This window comes from Mustela putorius, unplaced genomic scaffold (assembly GCF_011764305.1).
Source record: "Mustela putorius furo isolate JIRA1106 unplaced genomic scaffold, ASM1176430v1.1 tig00003834_pilon_pilon_pilon, whole genome shotgun sequence".
NCBI lineage: Eukaryota > Metazoa > Chordata > Mammalia > Carnivora > Mustelidae > Mustela > Mustela putorius.
Window position 1 is genome coordinate 120,473,829 of NW_025421987.1, and position 22,304 is coordinate 120,496,132.

Below are 22,304 nucleotides of genomic sequence, written 5' to 3' on the forward strand. Positions count from 1 at the left end.
TAAAAGAAGTCATTAAGATTAGAGAAATGTAGAGGTCTGCCTCTAAGTAAGAATATACATAAAACATTTGTATTTTAATGGGATCTTGAAAGACATAACCAACTTTTTGTTCACATGTAGTTATTTGGAATGTAAGACAATGTGGAAAACTTAAAATAATTTTACAAATTTTGTGTAAAGAAATAATTGGACATCCATAGCCAACTCTTTATGACCTTTATTGTCCTAGATTTTAAAATGGAGGTAGCAACTTCTGCTTCCAGCTATGACAGACTAGCTGTGTCAGACCAACTATCCTACCAAGGAAAGGTAGCAAAAGCTGGACAAAACATTATATGCAGGCACACATGTACAAACACCTGTTTAAATACAACAGAAAGCTACCAAGGTAACCAGAGCTAAACAAGCTAAGATCCCAAAGAAAGAAATGAATTGTGGTCAACTGAACATACTCCACTTCCTTCCCTTCCAGGCATTTGCCAATTATTAACTGGTCTGAGCCAAAGAGGGTGAGAAAGCAACCATGAAACGATATTTTACGTGCTGAAAAACACAGCAAATTTTTACATTATCACAGTATGGTGGACTAAATCAGTTGGAGTTCAAAGCCTTTCAAGGTGAGAGGCTCAAGGGCCGTACATTAGAAGGTGAAATTACAAACAGACCCAAAGACACTTCACCTTGAAACTCAATCACTGAGTTAAGGGGATCTGCCCTATCCTAACTGCTTGCCAGAAGCAAAATTAGTGGTTTGGCTTTTAAATCATAAAAAACCCCACACATGTATAATAGTAAAAAATTTCAATACTACCAAAGGGATATTAAATAAAATCTGAATCTTCCTTTTTTAACCTCTAGTGCCTTTTTCCAGAAGAGTCACTGTTAACAATTTCCTGTGCCTTCTTTCAAAAATTTCCATTCTTGGAGAAATGTTATAATTATATTTAAGACACAATTTCTTTGAAAAATAAAAACATACTTTTTATGTCTAGTATTATATACACTGAAATTTTGTTTCACTAAACTTTGGTAAGAGATGTTATGATAACTGAATACACAAAAAAGCCATGATATTTCAAACAAGACCTCAAAGTTTTCAATGAACAAAAAACCATTTAACATATTAGAATATTTTTGCTTGCAAAATAATGCTGCTACTCTCAGAGTTTCAATGGGTTAAAAACTGGCCATTCCTGATTCTATAAAAACTTTAAATGTCCTCTCAAAAATGCCAAGTGCTCATACCTGTTTATTAAGTCCATTAATAGTTTCTCGAAGTAATTCTTCTTTAACCTCAGTTCTTCTGGAGATTACCTCATCATGTTTACAAGAATATCGCCAAGTGACATCAACCACCTCAAATTACAGAATACAGTATTTAACAAGAATACAACCATGAACCTTAATTTGCTAACTACCAAGAATGTATATAATTCTTAAATAGTTTTTAAAAATGCTATCCTTTGTTTAAATTTTAAAACCTATTAAAAAAATACATGCTTTTTTTCTAAGAGGTACACTTTCAGGAAAGCCTGTGATAAAATGAGATTTCCAGAACATTTAGTTTTTTAAAACTTATTTACAAAGTTGATTTCATAAAATTAGACAAATAAAACCTTGTTTCATTTTTATTGTATTAAATTTACATTAAAGAACTAGTTTGTGACGAAGGTACAAAGAAAATTTAATGGAAAAAAGAGAACATTTTCAACAAATGATGCTAGGGCAACTTGTTATTCTAAGGGGAAACAATGAATTTCAACCCACACAGTGGACTATATACAAAAATTAACTCAAAATAAATGACAGACCCAAATGTAAAACTGAAAATATAAAACTTTCAAAAGAAGACACAGGATAAAATCATTGTGGCTTGGGCTATGCAAAAATTTCTTAGATACATCAAAAAGCACAACCCATCATTTCACCGTCTATATGAATACTGAATCATTATGTTGTACAAATGCAACTATATGTCTGTTATACCCCATTTAAAAGAAAAAAAGCACAATCCCTGAAAGAACAAATTGATTAACTGGCTGTTATCAATTATGTCTCTTCAATAGTACAGACAGAATGAAAAGACACACCAATAACAAGGAGAAAATCTTTGCAAAGCATCTATCTGGAAAATGACTTGTATGCAGAATATATGAAGAATTCTCAAAATTCAACAATAAGGAAATGAACAATCCAATTTTTTAAAAATGGGCAAAGAAGACTACACATGGCAAATTAGCACATAAGAAGATACTCAGTATTATGTCATTAGGGAAATGCAGATGAAAACCACAATGAGATTACCACCTCACATCTATTAAGAAGGCTAAAATTAAAACAACAACAACAACAAAAAAAACCCAAAACCAGATGACCATACTAAGGATATAGAAGTTAGCAAGCATATAGAGAAACTGGGAACTCTCACATCCTGCTGGTGAGAATATGATATGGCATGTGACTTTGGAAAAGAGTTTAGCAGTTTCTTTTTCCTCCTTCCTTCATTCCTTTCTTTCTTTTTTAAGTTTAGCAGTTTCTTAAAAAGTTAAACATACACCTACCATATGATCCAGTCATTCTACTTCTAGGCATTTACCAAAGAGAAAAGACAGCATATGGCTTTATAAAGACTTGTGCATAAGTGTTTACAGCAACTTTATTTGAAATAGAAATAGTAAAAAACTGGAAATTACCCAAATGCCCATCAAGAGGTGAATGGATAAACAAACTATGATGCATGCATACAATGGAATATTCAGTAATAAAAAATTTTTTAATGACTTTTAAAATTCTTTTTGAGAGACAGGGAGTGGAGTGAGCAAGAGAGAACATGAGTTAGGGAGGTGAAGGGGAGCGAGAAGGGGAGAAGCCGGCTCTCCACTGAGCAGGGAGCTGGACACGGGGCTCTATCCCAGGACCCTGAGATTATGACTTGACTCAAAAGCAGAGGCTTACCTGACTGAACCACCCAGGTGCCCCCAAATAATAAATTATTGATATGTAAGGATAACATGGATGAATCTCAAAATTATGCTGAGTAAAAGAAACCAGACCACGCTCACCAAAAAGAACATACACTGTATGATTCCATTGTATATAAAACTCTGGAAATGCAGATTCCTATATAGTGAAAGAAAGCAGACGCATGGTTGCCTAGAGAGGGGTAAGAAGGAGGGATAAAAAAGGAGATACGGAAACTTAACAGGGATAGTGAGCAAGTTCCCTAGCTTTTTTTTTTTTTTCCAAAGATTTTATTTATTTGACACAGAGAGAGAGATCACAAGTAAGCAGAGAGGCAGGCAGAGAGAGAGGGGGAAGCAGGTTCCCTGCTAAGCAGGGAGCTGATCCCAGGACCCTGAGATCATGACCTGAGCTGAAGGCAGAGGCCTAACCCACTGAGCCACCCAGGCGCCCTGTAAATTCACTATCTTGACTATAAAGGTAATTTCATGGGTGTATACAAATGACAAAATTTATTAAATTACTTATTTTCAATATAAGCTGGTTCTTATATGTCAATTATACCTTCAAAGGCTGTCCAACAAAAGAAATATTTCATTCTCAGAATATAATTTTTGTGCTTATGCCTTACCTCATCCTTAGAAAATGCAATGACATAGGAAAGCTTCTTGCCCCACCCAATTTCATAAAGGAGTGGCTTATCACAGACATCTTCACAGGCGTCACAGTGCAGCCACCGCTGCTGAGAAGGAGAATAGACTTCTGTCCAGACATGGTCTACTCAAGAGACAAGAGAGCAACAGAAAGAAAAAAAAAAAAGAAAGAAAGAAAGAAAGAAAGGAAATGAAAGTTAAGTTTATAAAACCAGAATGATTTCCAACAACTATCCACAAACTCTAAAGGATCACAGAAGAATTTGTAAGGGTCTAAATTTTAGTTATTAGGTCTGAGCATTTTGTGGCACACAGGACTCTTAGCATATTTGTTTAAATTTTTTTGTCTCTTTGAAATCCTTAAAAATGTTTTTGGACTATGTCCTTTAATGCGGTCAGTTTTAAGCTTAATTAAAAATAATGTGAGCTCTAACTCTAAAAAGGTGAATATATTGAACAATGGCATCAAAAATATCAGGCTCAGTCTTTGCTAATATGAAGGAGCTAATGACACTTTTGAAACTGCAGTCTCTTTTGCCCTGTAAGACCCAAACCAGTAGGAGGTCTAACAAAGGATCTCTGGTTACTGATGTTCTATATTTGATTGTAAGAGAACAGTAATTCTTAAGTGAAGGTTTCCTTTTATCCTAAAAAACAACAGAAACACAAGTAAAATTCTGACAAGGGAAACAACTTTTAAATATGTAGATGAGAACAGTCATTTCTAAAGAAGGACAATAAAAATTTCACATGGTTTTTATTACCTTTTTTTGTATACTGAGATTTAAGATTACTACACCTTTTACACTAATTGCTATCAAAACAAAGATTTCTAGAGCATATTACATGTTATTATTCATACAGAAAAAGCATTATTTAAAGTGTCATGGTAAACTGTTTGTTTATATTGTCACGTTTAAAGTGCCCAGCAAAATGTAAGTGGACTACAAAAATCTTGAGATTCCCCACAAAAAACTCGAGGTTGATATTCTTATTTTACAGAAGGCAAATGGAAACTCAGAATGACAAGGCCAGAGAGTAACAGATAGAAAATGATGAGCCCAAACTATAAACCCAATCTTGAAGTCTGCACAGCCCTATTGCTCTGCTCACACCACGTTTTGTACCTGTGTAATCCCAAACATAGCGAGCTTCAAACCCTAAGGCTCGGCAGCACAGTGTAAAACAATTGGCCCACTCGCCACACCGTCCACATCTTGTTTCCAAAAGTTTCTCAGGGTTATTATATCTGTTTTAAAATAATCATAAAAAAGCTTTGATTCATTAACAACATCAAGAATTTTAAACATTTTTTATTACCTCTGTGCTAAACAGTAATATTTATTTTATATTTTTAAAAATTATTTTAATTGAAATATATTTGAAATACAATATTGTATTAGTTTAATTTCACATTCTTAGACAGTGATTATAGAGCCAAGAATATATGATTATTGTTAACAGAAGCTTTTTTGTTACTTTTGTTAATTATGTTAATAGAAGCTTTAATGAAAATGATTAAACAGTGGTACAGCCTTCAAGGAGTTTACAGGCCTTAGAGGAAGAAGAAATTAACACAAAAACTAATACATGGCAGAATGTGACAAAACCATATATTAGGTCGGATTGAGTCTTATGTGAGAGTGGTTGGGAGGACAGCTTGTATTTAAACTGGGCCTTGAAGGGCAGATTAGATTTGGATAGGAAGAGATTCTCTAGAAAATCTGCTTAAAGCATTGATATTATTCTAGTAAGTGATATAATTAGCTCATGCATGTAAAAGGTAAACAACTTAATAAAAATTTTAAAAATGAAGTTGAACTCAATTCTACTTAAAGTACTACTTTTCTGTCTAATGATTTTTTTTTTTTTTGACTTTATTTGTCAGAGAGAGAGAAAGCAAGCGAGCGAGCACACAAGCAGGGGGAGCAGCAGGCAGAGGGAGAAGCAGGCTCCCTGCTAAGGAAGGAACTCAGTTCAGGACGTGATCCCAGGACTCTGGGATCATGACTTGAGCCAAAGGCAGACACTTAAACCAACTGAGCCACCAGGCATCCCTCTAAACCAACTGAGCCACCTAGGCATCCCTCTAATGATATTTTTGATTGATTCCCCCCCCCCCTTCTTAACTCCTTAAAGGTGCTTGCTAATTTGGAAGTTGTTTTTTGAAAGATGTTTTAAAAAGGTACTCCAATTATCAAATTATCATAAATTGGAGAACACCAAACTTTGCATACTGTGTTGAGAAGGATCTTGGTTGATAAAACTAAACAAGAAATGGTCCCTAGCTGAGTAGAGATGCTGGCCGTGAGCTTGTGGAAGGAAGCCATTACGTGAATAAACTGGCTCGACCATGACAAGTTTGTCTTACGTAGACGCTGCTGTTTAAACTAGCTAAATTAAATGAATTTAAAATTAAGTAGTTAAGTAATTGAAAAAAGATGTAAATTTATATGAAGAAGTAATAACCACAGAATTAGAGTATCCTATGCCTCTTCTATATACTACTTGTATCAGTTGAATGATCAGCTTAGCCTAGAATTAATAGCGTTCATCATCCCAACTCTATACATAGTTAAACAAATTAACGTCAACAAATTAACAGTTAACAAGCAAACAAGTAGAAAGGAAAACAGTAAATATTTTTGTTAGCCTGTGCCCCTCTACAGGGATATGTAAGGATAACATGGATGAATCTCAAAATTATTATGCTGAGTAAAAGAAACCAGACCACACTCACCAAAAAGAACATACACTGTATGATTCTTATATCATTATCAGTTTATATCTAACGGCCTAGAAAAGTTTATGAGGAAAGAGATTTAATTATTATTTTTTACCTTCCAATCTTTGCAAAGTACCTGTGCAAATGTATGCTGACTGAAGAAATAACCTGAATTAATTTTATGTCATTCACAGATACTAGATTCTGTATATTCCACAGGGCTGGTTCCTAGTTAGGATACAACTGAGTCCTTAAGCTCCAAAAACAGGGATTTCAAATACTTAGTATCTTTCCCTGACCAGTGATACAATCAACATTTTTGAGTATTGTCAATTTAAAAAAATACTGGTAAGAGGCTTGTGAATTAAAGGATGAAAAAAGTTAACTGAAAAGTTCAAACTTCTTTAGTTTAAAATTTAGGTAATGAGGATATGTTAGGTTGAGCAGGGGAGGCACCTGATTAAAACAAAATTCTGTTGTTAAAAAGAAAACAGCAAGATGGTATTATACTTCTACCTTCCACATTACCATCTGATGATTATTTTAAGTACAGCATTGTCTTTAGTGTCACAATTTATCAGTATTATTATTAATGTTGCTAGTGTTATTTTTATGTGCTATCAATCATTATTAAAATTATCAGAAAGTTGAAGTTATATAAATAAAGATTAATACAAAAGTTACATTAGAAGTGCTAAGACTATACTCAATTTATATTCCAGAGCAAGAATAAACATACATTTCCTATAAAAAGGCAGTAATTACTTTAGACTTTGCAGGCCATATGGCCTCTGCTGCCAGTATTCAACCCTGCCACTGGAATGTAAAGAGTTATAGATCATAAATACATAAATCAGCATAAATGTGTTTCAATAAAACTTTATTTATAAAAATAGGATGTGGGCTGGGTTTAACCTGTCAGCCACAGCTTGCTGACCTCTGCCCTAGAGGAATGTATTTCTAATAATTGAAGAGTTCATTCAACAAAAATTCTTTTCTAACCATTCCATTAAAGAATAATGGAATCTAACTTTACTGTCCCGTGGACACCCACCTTGGGAATCGATTGCTGAACTGGCATGCACTGCAGTAATGATCTTCTACTCTGTTTGCACCCCACTTCATCTCATCATCATTGGGGAATAGTGATTCACCTCTAGACTTAGTCTGGCCTCCACATTTGCTGCACAAAATGTCATTGACCCATTGAAAAAATTCTTCCTTAAACCAGTGTAAAAGCTCCAGCAGAAGAAAATCCTCATCACTTACATTAGTACCTGAGAAGTTAAAACAGAGCCAAGTAAGATCTAAAGCTGATAAAAACTAAAAACACACATACATACTTTATTCTCAAATATGGAGCCAAAATAAATGAAAATATAAGAAGATCTAAAAGGTTTTCTCAAATATGATGCAAGAAAAGAATTGTCAGCATATTGTGAACCAAATACACTATACATTTACAGGGGCAGGACATTTACCACTCTGTAACCTCTAATCAACATCATGCACTAACAAGTGAACTGAACACAGCAACCTTTCAGGGAACTGTGGTCAATGTGTAGTTGATCTTGAAACACAGGGAGGTTAAGAAATCAGTTTAATTTTAAAACATTTAAAAAGAACTACATTCAACTTGTTATCAGGTATATATACAAGTAAACAAGAAACAATAACAAAATCACTAGCAGAAAGCACAGAATTCCAGACACCTTAAAAATTCAACCTATCAGCTTTTCTAGCAGTGCTTCAACTATACAGTATAATCCATCTGTGAATATTCACCATAAATCACCAGAGGCACAACAATGTCCACACAGTATACAACAACCCTGGCAAGTAAGTACAGCCTATATTATATAAAATTGTACCTATTTGTCAAAATAAAAAATGTCTCTTAACCACATTCAAGACTATGGTACCTTGGGTAAGAAGAGAAGGAGAGGAGAAAAGAATATATAGGAGACACATACAGGAGTCCTCATCTCTTTCAAGTTTTATTATTAAGAAGTGATCATAAAACATACATATGAAGGTACTATATGGCATAATGTGAAGATCTAGTAAAGTTTAATGCTGGTCACAGGTGTTTGATACATTATACTCTATTTCTATAGTTATACTCCATTTGTTTGATATCGTTCAAAATGAGAAAACTGTATTAGGAAAAAAACTAGAGAATATAAAAGCTAGAAATATATTATGTTCCTGGATGGGAAAACAATACTCCAAAGTTGTTACTCCTCTACAAATTAACCTGTAATCTAATGTAAACCCAATTATAAGATAATTTATAAAGTATTTAATTTAAAAAATTTATTTAAAAATATAAAAAATTTATTTAAGAATTTATAAAATAAATTTATAAAATAAATTTTCATAAAATTTGGCTAAGAATATAATAAATTCATTTAGTAATGTCAAAGCACATTACAAAATTTTAATAATTACAATACTGTGATATTGGTGAAAAACAAAAAGCAGATCACTAAAACAAAAGAATGATTCCCAAAAGATCTTTTTTTCTTTTTTTAAAGATTTTATTTATTTATTTGACAGAGAGGACAGAGATGACAAGTAGACAGAGGCAGGCAGAGAGAGAGGGGGAAGCACACTCCCTGCTAAGCAGAGAGCCCTTGATACCAGGATCCTGAGAACATGACTTCAGCTGAAGACAGAGGCTTAACCCACTGAGTCACCGAGATGCCCTGATTCCTAAAAGATTTCTAAGTGATACATGCTATCTAATAAAGTTAGCCTTTCAAACTAGTTCTAAGAAGATGACTGTTCACTCAATAATTTGGGGACAATATATCAATTCTATATTGAGAGAAGGAATACTAGAAAGCTAACAGAAGTCACAGAAGAATATGTTAATGACTGTGGTAGGGAAGGGCCTTCTTAAGCAAGATGTAGACTGTGAAATCAATAATGGGAAAGAATAAGCTTTCTTAAATTAAAAGTTATAGCTTATGAATTTCAAAAGATACACTAAATGAAATTAAAGAACACCAGGAAAGGGGTGTCTGCCTTCAGCTCAGGTCATGATCCCAGAGTCCTGGGATCAAGCTCAGCATCAGGCTCCCTCCTCGGCAAGAAGCCTGCTTCTCCCTCTGCCACTGCCCCCTGCTTGTGTTCCCTCTCTCGTGTCTCTCTGTCAAATAAATAAAATCTTAAAAAAACAAACAAACAGAAAACAACACTGGGAGAAAAAAAAAATGTAATACATCTAACAAAGTATCCAGAATATATAAAGAATTTCTATAAATTGGTAAGAATATTAGCAAGCCCATTAGAAAAGTTCAAAGTTTATATAAAAGAAGTCCAATAATTCCATTAAGTAGAAATAAGTACTTTCGGTACTTCTGATGTAAACTGAAAGACAATTTGTTTGATAGGACCCTTTATAGTGTTAAGTCACACACCCCTGATACTTCTGTATTTATCTCAGAGAAACACTTGTGCATATACACCACAAGGCATGCTTTGCAAGAATTCTCACTGCAGGAGCATTCAGAATAGAGAAAAATGGTAAACAGTCTCAATGTCTAGCAACAGGGAACTATATAAACATTAGTAAATGCATACTATAGAACACTATGGAGGGTTCAAAAGGTTTCTAAGACAAGTTAGTAAATGAAAAACACCAAGAAACTGAAGATACATGGGATGATAAATTTTATGTAAACCCACACAACTGAAACTATTTTTGCAGGTAACTATGTGTGTAAATACATAGGAGAAGGTATGAAAAGGAACATATCACACGGTAATAGCTGTTACCTACAGAAGAGGTATAGGACTGACTGGCAGGGAGAGTTTAGCTTTTCTCATATAATATGAAAGTTTGTATTAGATTCCAAATGAACTTCAGAAATACAGCACTGCCGTCCTTTTTCTCCATTAAGTGCCTAAAGCAGAGTAATCTTTTTAAAAATGCAAGGCCACTAGTCACTTGTGGTTAATGTGTACTTAAAATGTGTTGACTGTAGGTAAAGAACTGGACTTTTGATTTTTTAAAGCTTAATTTAAATATAAATACCTATATGTGGCTAGTACTGCCCTGTTTTCTAGAATCTTTGCAATCTCTCCTTTTCCCCTTGTCTTTTCATTCTGGGAAATCTCCTTTACTTGCACAGATTTACCTATCACCCTAAAGTGTACTCCAGGCCTACATTTTCACCTGGTCCAGATAATGGCCAGCAGGTACTTTAAAGCATTTCCCTTCAAAGACTGTTCCGTCCTCCTTGACATTTTCCTTAAGCATACACAATGCCTTGTCACATCAAATGTACTCAGCAACTGCAAACAACATGTATTCTATCACCCCAGTAACTCACATCCATTTTCTCCCCTGCTGTCACAATACCCTGTTAACCCTAATCCTCTTTTGGAAATTCTATTACTACTGTGTTTCCACTCTTCTCTCCTTGCACTCTGTTATTCTTGTTCATCTTACAAGTTATAGCTAGATCAATTAAGCACACCTCTGAGGTCACTTACGTGCTTAAAGCTTCAATGGTTAATGCAGCTGAATTAAGTAATCAAGAATACTTGACTTCCCTGAGCAATGGCTTTATTTTCTCCTTGCTAATGAACAGACTACATAACCTTTTTGCTTCATGTTCAATCATACTAACATTGTAATGTTAGCTTTACCACTAAGACATGTACATCCTCCTAATTTCTTTGGTCCTTATTTTCTATTTCAAAACTTTGTTGAAAGTATTCTTTGTTCCATTTTATCTCTAGTTCTTTTAGGAAAGAGCATATATAAATTATATATACTGATAAATTCAGTATATATTTCTCTGCCTGAAATTCAATGTCAACCAAAATACGATCTCAGCCTACCTGATCTCTCACTACTCGTTTACCCACTCCTTACACTATACACAGCCAGATTTTATTCCTCACTGTTCCCCACATAGAATATAACTCTTCTGCCTCCATACATGCTGTTCACTACATTTGGAACAATACCCCGACCTCTGCCTTAGTAATTCCTGTGGCATCTCAGGTTATTATTCCAACTCATCCTTTATAACCTAAAAAAAAAAACAAAAAAAAAACCCAATCTTCTACTGATTTTCACAATACCATTCTACCAACCTGATATATTCTTTCTTCCCTACTTAAAGCTCCATTATAGTGCTCTTAAATTTTAAGTGTGAAAGAATATATAGACAAATCTCATAAGTCACACTCTGATGTGAAATTATGGATGGCTTATCTTACCCCCATTTTCTAAATTTTCTACAAAAAAAAGCCATGTATTATCTTTATAATTATAGGGAAAAAATGCCAGGCAAATGTCGAGAGGGACACTGCTGTGTCTCCTCTGTGGGGCTCAGCCAAATGAGTCACACATAAAACATGCTCTGGTAAGTACCTGTTAAACAGGCATTTATGTCAGGGATTATCTAAAGGAGCACAGTACTTTAATGTGGACAGGATCTTTGTGATCACATATTAATAAGCATTCTTACTTCATAAATTATTAAAAAAACCCTGTTAATTCAAGAATATGAAGAATTGTCTGAAGGTCTCACAACAATGTTGTTGAATTAAGTCTCAGGCCCAGAATGGTTTTTAAATACAAGAAAATGACATAGTATAATATAATAAAAACAAAACTACCAAAATACAATAGGCAGCAAAATACCTAAATGAGATACGTGAGGAGTGATTAAAAAATGGAAAAGAGACTCATAGTTAATCCCTCAGAGAGACTTCCGGTTTTAGCTCTGACATGTAAAGAACTTAGAGTTGTCATTCCCATCATTACAACAACAAAAAACTGAACAAACCAAAATCACTGACTTTTCTTAAGCTCCTTAGAGTTCACAGGGCAAACTGTCACCCTGAAATCTGGAGAGACAGACAAATACAGAGAATCTTAGCCAAATATATGGAATCACAACCAGCCATCTGCTATATGGAACAGGAGCCATTAATTGGTAGGAACACTTAAATGATAATTTTGACAAACTGCTGGAGTCTGAATATGGACAAGCTTTAGTAAGAAACACAATCTTTAGGAGGGGTTCCTTACACTCTTGTGGGCTTTCCTTCCAACAATTCTACCAGGTTTTCTTGGTGAAGAACCAAAAAAGATCCCCTCATAGCTCTGAGAAGAGGAGAAGATTAAGAATTGCAAAGTATGGGGTGCATGGGTGGCTCAGTGGGTTAAGCCTCTGCCTTTGGCTGAGGTCATGGTTTTAGGGTCCTGGGATTGAGCCCTGCATTGGGCTCTCTGCTCAGCAGGGAGCCTGCTTCCCCCTCTCCCTCTGCCTACTTGTGATCTCTGTCTGTCAAATAAATAAATAAAATCTTGAAAAAAAAAAAAAGAATTGCAAAGTGTGCCCAGAGCCTTTTTTACAATTAAGGCTTACTCTTCAGGGAAAAAGATTTTACCAGAGCCTTTGCTGAAGTGGGGAAAGGGAACTTCCCTGACCCTAGCCACCTCTATCTAGCCTTCCTATCTCATCTATGGGAGAAAAAGTTAAGAAAGACTTGGCAGGGTCACAGGTCTGAGGATACATGCCCACTAAAGCACTGAGATTTAATCATCAGATTACAGAGGGCTTCTACTCCCCCTTGCCTTACCATTACACCAAAAATGCTCTGGTGTAACAACGATGGAATCTACTATAAGATGCAGACTATATCTAAGGAGGAGTTTTTTGGAAACAACAGGGGAGACAAGAATACCAGAGGAAGTCTGAAGTTTCTGACACCTACTGCTAACATTAAACATAACCCAACTCCTTGTTAAATGGACGTAAGACCTTATATAAAGGGCTTACTCACCTCAGCTCCAACTACCCAATACATCATGTCTAACTTACAACAAACAAATACAAGATGTATTAAAAAGCAAGAAAAATCAGTCTAAAGTGATAAAGCAAGTATCAGAACCACCCAGATTTTGGAATTAGCAAAGAATTTAAAACAACTAGATATTAGGTATTCTCACGAAAAAAGTAAACAACATGTAGAAACAGATGGATAATGTATATAGATTTTTTTTTTTGGTCTGTTTAGAAACTTCAAAAAAATTTAGAGGAAATGATAGAAATCCAAAACACTGTAAAAGAATGCCTTTCGTGGGCTCATCAGTAGATGGGACACAGCCAAGGACAGAGTCAGTGAGCTCGAAGGTAGGTTAACAGAAACTTCCCGAACTGAAAATCAAAGACCAAAAAAAAAAAAAAAGGAAAAAGAGCACAGAACATCCAAGAACCGCAGGAAAATATCAAAATGGACCAGAACATCTAAGAACTGTGGGAAACTGAGGCAGAGACAGATAAAAGTGAAATAGGAGGGCCCCTGGGTGGCTCAGTGGGATAAGCCTCTGCCTTCGGCTCAGGTCATGATCTCCGGGTCCTGGGATCGAGTCCTGCATCGGGCTCTCTGCTCAGCGGGGAGCCTGCTTCCCTCTCTCTCTCTCTGCCTGCCTCTCTGCCTACTTGTGATCTCTGCCTGTCAAATAAATAAATAAATAAAATCTTTAAAAAAAAAAAAAAAAGCAAAATAGGATACCTTCATTTTGGAATACCAGAAAGAAAAGAGAGAAAGAAACAAAAGAAATATTTGAAGCAATAATGGCCACGAATTTTCCAAAATTAGTAAGATTCCAAACCACAGACCTCAGATGCTTAGAAAACACCAATCAAGAAACTACACCAAGACATGTCATATTCAAACTGTAGAAAACCAAAAACAGAGAAAATCTTAAATAAAGCTGGAGATGGGAGTGAGCTGGGGGAAATGGGGAAAACCTTACCTAGACAGGAATAAGGATGAGGATTATAACAGACTTTTTGTCATAAAAAATGGAGACAAGAGGACCGGAGGGTAAAACATTTAAAGTATTGTTGAAAGAAAACCTCACCAACCTAGAATTCTATATCCCAGTGATATTTCCTTCAAAAGTGAAGAAAAAATTAAGGGTTTCTCAGGCAATGAAAAATTTAGGAAATTCATCTCTAGCAGATCTGCTCTGAAAGAAATATTAAAAGAAATTCTTTCGGAAGAGGGAAAATGATATAGATCAGAAATTTGGATCTATGAAAAAGAAGTGTCAGAAAAGGAATATATGAAGGTAAAAGAGAATCTTTTATTTCCTTATTCTTGGCCTAAAAAGTAACTTTTTAAAATCATAACAAGAGCAATGTATTAGGTGATTACAGCATATGACTACAATATTATAAGTATGGAGGGAAGAACTGGGATGATTCTGTTAAAAGGTATCTGCATTATACATTAAGTAGAATAGTGTTTTTGAAGGTAGACACAGTTAAAACATATATTGCAAACTAAGGTAACCCCCAGAGAAATTATATAATCCCCTAGAAAATATAGTATTAAGAAATGACTTAGATAAAAGCTAATCACATAAAAACTCAAAGTAAAAATGCTAACACTGGAAAAACCTGACAACTAAGATCTTAAGACTATTAATGATAACACACAAATATTATTGGTTGATGAATGTGGTAGGTATCGTTCTGAGGCATTTACATGTACTATTTTCATTTATTTAAAAAAAATCATCCTATTTTCAAACAAAGAAACTGACACACAGAGATCAAATTACTTGCTCCGTAATGTACAGAAAAGTGGCAGAGCTGAATTTATTCCCAGACAGCAGTAGGTGAGAAGAACAATATCATATACCCGTAAATACTATCTCTTTATTAGCCGAAATGAATCAATGGTCTAATCATATGGATTAATCCTCAATGTGGCTTCTAATTCACATTAAAATTCACTAATAATACTATCATATATTCCACAGACTTAAATTATATTATACCTAAAGAAATTCATATACCAATGATTAAGCTGCAAACATATACTGAGGTTTAAAAAAAAATGTGTTAATGATGTGTCTATGATGTACACACAGTAATACTTTACCACTGTTAAACATCTTAAAAATCAGAACAGAAATAGGTTAGAATTTTATGATGTATACAGCAAAAGGCAGCATTTCAGTGTTTCTCTTTAGCAACAGATATATATTTAGCAATGAATGGTTATATAAAGCTACTACCTTTATCCAATTTTCTAGCTCTAGATAACTTTTCTTGAGATCTCCTTTTTAATTCTTGGACTGGAATACAAGCCAGTGCTTTCTCCTGGAGAGCAAGGTTCTCATAGACCAGAACATGCTGAATGTTGGACTGGAGAACTTTTAGAATGACTGAATCAGTAGTAACCTAATAGAAAAAAAAATACTGGTTAGCTTTTCTTTGTATGCTACAAAAATAACATATAATAAAAAATGGTGGTTCTATGATTTCATAGGTAAAGTGGAATTATGGATTTACTAAAATATAATACTCAAAGCCTAAATAATATTAGTTTTAGGAGATACCCTAGGAGTATATCTTTAGGAGATATCTTTGTCACAGTCGAAGATTATCTATTCTCTTTCTCGGAATACATTATTGAGAATATATTTAAACAGAGGTATGCTAGATTCTTGATTACAAGTTTGGATCAAGATAGTGCTCTGAGGGGTGCCTGGGTGGCTCAGTCGGTTAAGTGGCTAACTCCTGATTTTGGCTCAGGTCATTTCTTGGCTCAGGTAATGGCCATAGAGCCCTGGGATTGAGCCCTGAGTCAGGCTCCATGCTCAGCGGGGAGTCTGCATGAGGCTTTTCTCTCCCTCTCCTGCAGCCCCTGCCCCCACTCACGTGCACCTGCGTGTTCTCTAAATAAATCTTAAAAAAAGAAAAAAAAAGTGCTCTGAGCAATACATTTAACAGCCCTTCCAGTTCAAATCCCCGCAAGTAACATAATTAAAACAAAACAAAACAAAACAAAAAAACCCCTCCATATGGCATTAGTAAAGGAAGGATCTTCAAGGATCTTCAAGGATCAGGAATTTTGAGAAACTCCTAAGAGTAACAGATACAAATGGTCTAAAGGAAAAAAACCATGGCAATATGACTCCCCAAAAGAGTGGTTACACAAACTAAAAAAAAAGTTTTCAAAACAATCCCAAAGACAGAGGAGCCACAGGATCCAAAGCAGAAAAGGGCCTTGGAACAAACATTAGTGACACTGGCTGGGCTCTGCAGGAGGAATAGCCAGTTATCTCCCCGCTGTCCCCACCCCATCATTCCTTCTCAACAAAGAACCATGCTTCTGAGAAGTGAGAGAGGCTGCTTAGTCCCAAAGGAAAGAGAAACATCCAAGCTCAGAACAGCGGCTTCTGGTACAGCCCATCTTGTTATGTTCTACCCCTACCCATGGTTGCTAGAAGCAGATGCCACATTGACAGGCTAGCAGGACCTCTCAGACTCACTGGATCTGCAACAATCCACACTGTTGCAATGATACACTAGAATCAACATCAGAAGAACTAACCCTGTGGTCATAACAGCAAGTCTATCTTCAGAGATTTGACAGCATACTGTATTCAGAGAAAGACAACTATGGATCTTGGAAATTAAAAATTTAAACACTGAAATACAGTATACATTGTGTCAAACAGTAGAATAAACATAGTTAAAAAGTAATCAATTAGAAGACTGAGCCAAGACATTTTCTGAAAATGTGGCACAAAAAACCCAAATAGATGCCGAAGATAAATCCAAGTTTCCAAATCCAGTTAACAGAAGTCTAGAAAGTAGAGCAGAAACAGTAGAAAAGAGAAACTTCTCAAAGAAACAGTGGAAACCAATTTCTGAGACCTGAAGAGCCAGTATGAATGGAAGAATAAAACAAAGCATATAGTAGTGACATTTCATAACAGTTAAGTAGAAAAACAAAATCCCAAAGCCTTTTATGAATCTGATAATATCATTGGAAACAATGAAGCAAATTCTTTGAAAATCTGAGGGAAAATGACTGGGAATATAGAATTCCTACCCAGCCAAGCTAATCACACAAGAGGGCAGAATAAATACGTTTTCTGATATGCAGCAGTACAGAAAGTGTACCACTCACAAATCTTATCTAAAAAAATTCTTAGAGAAGTTATTTTCCCCTCAAAATACAATATAATCAAAGTAAATAAACAGATGACCCAGGAGTAGAAATTGATATAAATAAAAGCGGGAGAAGTGAGTTAAAAAAATAAACTAGTAAAACCTAAGTTTTGATTATAAATAATAACTGAAAAGGAAAATCTCAATTTTTCTCATAAAGAAGGTATCAGGGAAGGGAGCAGAAAGAGTTAAAGCTTTCTGAGGTTCCTGTCTTGTTATGTTATTAAAAAAATATAAAAGTTGGAGTGGCTAGGTGGCTCAGTGGGTTGAGCCTCTGCCTTCTGCCTTTGGCTCAGGTCATGAGCTCAGGGTCCTGGGATTGAGCCCTGCATCGGGCTCTCTGCCTGGTGGGGACACTGCTTCCCCCCTCTCTCTCTGCCTGCCTCTCTGCCTTCTTGTGATCTCTCTCTCTCTGGTAAATAAATAAAAAAATTTAAAAAATATCTGTATTAAAAATTTAAGGGCAATAGGGGTGCCTGGTGGCTCTGTGGGTTGATGCCTCTGTCTTCGGCTCAGGTCATGATCTCAGGGTCCTAGAATCGAGTCGCGCATCGGGCTCTCTACCCATGGTTGCTAGAAGCAGATGCCACATTGACAGGCTAGCCTGCTTCCCTTCCTCTCTCTCTGCCTACTTGTGATCTCTGTCAAATAAATAAATAAAATCTTAAAAAAAATTTTAAGGGCAATAATAGAGGACTAAATAAAGAAGATATTTAACTTTCTAACTTCTAAACAGAAAAGAGTGGAAGAAAACTGCTCTCAATATAAAACAAAGATAGAAAAAAGGAAAAAACAAAAGCAAGGACACAGGTAACACAAAATAAGAGGTCAGAAATAAATTCAAACATATTAACAATTATGGTAAGTATGAACGGATTAAATATGTATATTAAAATGCAGAGTCAGATTAATTTAAAAAATAAAAACCATTATCAAATACTCCCTGACATTATCTAGGACTTAAAAATTTTTTTTTAATTTTTAAATAAACATATAATGTATTATTAGCCCCAGGGGTACGGGTCTGTGAATCGCCAGGTTTACACACTTCACAGCACTCACCATAGCACATACCCTCCCCAATGACCATAACCCCACCATCCTTCTCCCTAACCCCCTCTCCCCGGCCCCCCTCAGTTTGTTTTGTGACATTAAGAGTCTCTTATTATCCAGGACTTTATAAAGTCCTGGGGGTGGATGTCTAAGAGACATCACTTTATTGTCTAAGAGAGAGGAAAGGTATTAAATAATGACAAAACCACCATATTAAGTCAACAAATATTTGTGTATAAATGTGTGTATATGTTACATACTGGAAAAATAATAGAGACCAAAACAGTCAAGGATATTATCCTCACGAAGTAGTCTATTGATACAGAAACTAATACTGGTACAACAATGTTCATTTACTCAAATATTTAATGTGCCTTTATTATTTGCTAGGTACCGGGGCTATAATAGTAAGTTAGTCAATTTAAAACAGGTGTAAGAAGAGTAAGCAAATACAGAAGATAGTGACACTGTACAACAGGGTTCTGAACCTAGAACTCCCTGAAAAAATGGTATTTTTTATATTTGCAGTTGAGTACTAAGGATAAGAAGCTAATAGGAAAGGGAAAAGGTAAATCCTATTGGAAGGAACAGCATATAGGTAGCTGGAGAGTGTGTTTGTGGGGATATGTTCAGGAAATTATGTAGGATCAGAGAAAATTCAGGGTGTTGAGAGCATGGAAAACCAAGAGGGAATGGTAGAGAATGCTGAGCATGATGCGGAGTTAATAAGCAGCTATCTTTCTGGTCTACCTCCATTGCAATGGGAACCTATTAAAGACTTTTAAGCAAGGGAGTAAAACCATCAGATTTACATCTTCAGAATATCACTCTAGCTGAATCTTGAGAACGGAGGTTACAGATGATCCAAGGGGGGCCTACTGCAGAACTCTGAAAGAGCTAGTGGCTTTAGTAGGAGTAAACTGAATAAAAAGAACTTAGGAAACAGGATCAGCAAATCTTGGTGACTGAACTGTGGAGTCAGGGGGCAGCTGGAAAAGTAGGAAAATATATTAGTAATATCTGTGGATTTTGAGTGAACAACTAACTGGGTCAATGGCTGAACCACTTATGGTAGAAGAAAAACCAAGAAATGATTGACCTAAAGATGATGAACGGTTAAGTAAAAATGAACTGAACAAAAGTGCATTAAATTTGGCAGCATGGAGGTTTTTGATGATCTTAGGAAGATTTCTGATAGTGTTAGTAAAAAACAAATTGTAAAAAATTTAGTTGTGTAACTGTGTCCCAAAATGCCCTATAAGTACCTAAAGCAGCAGCATAAAATGGTCTATGGGAAAGTGTACAGAAATTATTAGAACTATTTTTTTTTGGCCAAAAATAATTAAAGCAATTAGGTTATAAGAACACTTAGTATTGGGTGATTAGTGGCAAGCAAGCTGGCCTGAGGAAAGACAGGACCACAAAGTACAGGGGGAGTTAGAACTGGCACTTTCACATTTAATACTACTTACCATATTATAAGGTTTGGTAATTCATATGTACCTGGCTAAGTGAATTTACAGATTATGTTATACAGTTTTCACTAACAAACGCTCAACCTGTAAAAGATTACAAAGACTGGGAGCACTTGGCTGGCTCAGTTGGTGGAGCATGCAGGTCTTGATCTTGGGGTTGTGAATTCAAGCCCTAAGTTGGGTGTGGAGGTTATTTAAAATATTAAAAAAAATATCGGGGTGCCTGGGTGGCTCAGTGGGTTAAAGCCTCTGCCTTCGGCTCAGGTCATGATCCCAGGGTCCGGAGATCGAGCCCCACAATGGGCTCTCTGTTCAGCAGGGAGCCTGCTTCCTCCTCTCTCTCTGCCTGCCTCTCTGACCACTTATGATCTCTGTCTGTCAAATGAATAAATAAAATCTTTAAAAAAAAAAAAGAATTAAAAATATTTACTCACTAGCTTCTGTTGACATTTTTTCCTGATACAGTATAATGGCAGAACAGTACATGTATATAATTTATAAATAAAAATTTATAAGGCTATGCTCAAACATTTTACTGATAGTGTACATGACTAAAGAAGGGAAAGCTTGCTAGACATGTATATGAGAAGTAAAGATACAGTGATGAGTACAGGGAGCTCTTTCAGAAAATGTCTGTAAAGAAATGAGACCCAGAGGACATGTAGTACGCAGGGATATATGTATGTTGGCTTGTTTCTCAGATATAAGAGTTTACAGGAAGGCTTCCTAAACATTAATCTGCTTGTGAAAAACACAGATTACCTAATTCCACCCCCATCCCTTTCCGATTTAGCCAGTCTAAGGTTGGGTTACATCTAGGAACCTGAATGTGCAGCTCATCCTGATGCCAACAGCCTAACCTCAGATGAAAACCGCACTAAAGCAAGGTTTAAATGCCAATGAAAAGAATTCCCGAGATAAGACGAGGTTCAAGACTGAACATAGTCCACAGGAGATTCCACACTGAACGGAGGAGAAGGGACGCAGGGACAAAGAAGGAACTGCCTTTTATTGAGAGCAGACACGGTTCCCCATTCACAGAAGGGATGAGTGCAACAGAGGATTAAAGACATTTACTGAAGGTCTCGTGATGAGAAATCCAGGGTATTCCCAAGAGGGAGGAGTACGCTCTTTTACCAAAACTGATACAGAAACACACAAAACAGGTCTCCATTTTTAAAGAACTCTTACAAAAAGGAAGCACAGCTATATTTTTGCTGTTGTTTTTATATGTAGGTTTTCATTTACTGAGAGAGGGTAAGAACTCATCTAGAGAATTTTTATTTTCAATTTGATACTTCCAATCTGGAAACCACCTCACTCTTTGTGGTTTTTATGGCACTCAAACAATCCTGAATGAGAGTTTATTTTCTTGCCTGATTTCTTTACATATTCTTTGGCACAACTCCATACACACTAAGAGATAAAAGCAAAGTCTGCTGGTTGCATGGTGACTACAGCAGTGGGGCAACCACATAAACAGGTAGCAGGTAATTGCCTGAGAGAGGTGAAGTTATTTAGCATACAAACAGAAGTTCAAAATGTGCAATCTGTCTGGTTTTAGGTCAAAACGATGGTTTGCTTCACTGATCAATACTTATATTTCAATTATTTTGGTTTCTAATTGAAATATATTCAAGACTCTTCATTAATTAAAAAAAAATGTTTATTTTGTCAAATCATGTGATATAATTCGTACAAGCTGGATTAGCAAATTTACTTCTTTAGTAAAGGACCAGGGGTTCTCAAGCCCACCACTCTTCCTCCTGCCTTTATGCAGCCTTGTTGTGACTTTTAAATTTAGAATCTGCCTTTTTAAGCATAGAAGTTCTGTTTAATAATTTAACATTAGTTTTAAACAGTTTGTGACTTTAATCACCTTATTTCTTACAACCCCTCTTTTTTTTTTTTTTCTATTTATAAAAGTAAATGTTGTTGTAATAAATTGTCAGGAAATACCGAGTGGTATAAACAATATGGAATCACCCATAATTTCACCCTAAGATAAAATTATGACTAAGATACCTGTGTATAGCTTTCCATACCTTTTGAAAATTAAAGTATTTGTGTATGTGCATTTTTAATAAGAAAATTGAAATATTATATACATATACACGACATATGTTGTTTAATTTTGGAATTCTCAGTTTATCACTTTTCCCCCATATAACAACTCTCTTAATGCCCAAAAGACCGTATCATCATTTTTAATGGATGCTAAGAATCCTGGTATATGGACATGTTGTAATATAAGTGAGCCACTATTGAAGGTTATGCAGTATTGTTTACCTTGAAGAATGGTAGATTCACAAGAAACTGGAAATCTAATGTCCGAATAGAAGACTTCTTATCAAATAAAGATCATATAGAGATCCAGACTAAAACATTTCCTATGAGATTAAGTTTAAACCAACTCAAAAAAAATAAGCCA

General features: G+C 35.4%; 1 protein-coding gene across 6 annotated transcripts in view; it reads right to left on the reverse strand.

Annotated features, from left to right (window-relative positions):
* The window catches only part of NGLY1 (N-glycanase 1), a 56,327-nt gene that overhangs the window by 14,246 nt on the left and 19,777 nt on the right, over positions 1-22,304 (reverse strand). For 5 of the 6 annotated variants that reach the window (XM_004754343.3, XM_045088979.1, XM_013057177.2 and 2 more), the window contains 5 exons: positions 15,401-15,566; positions 7,394-7,616; positions 4,742-4,863; positions 3,593-3,738; positions 1,246-1,356 (listed from right to left, as the gene is read on the reverse strand). In XM_004754343.3, coding sequence (XP_004754400.1) covers positions 1,246-1,356; positions 3,593-3,738; positions 4,742-4,863; positions 7,394-7,616; positions 15,401-15,566 — 768 coding nt within the window. Of the gene's footprint in view, positions 1-1,245; positions 1,357-3,592; positions 3,739-3,927; positions 4,050-4,741; positions 4,864-7,393; positions 7,617-15,400; positions 15,567-22,304 lie in introns of all 6 variants that reach the window. The other variant, XM_004754344.3, reaches the window with a different exon arrangement.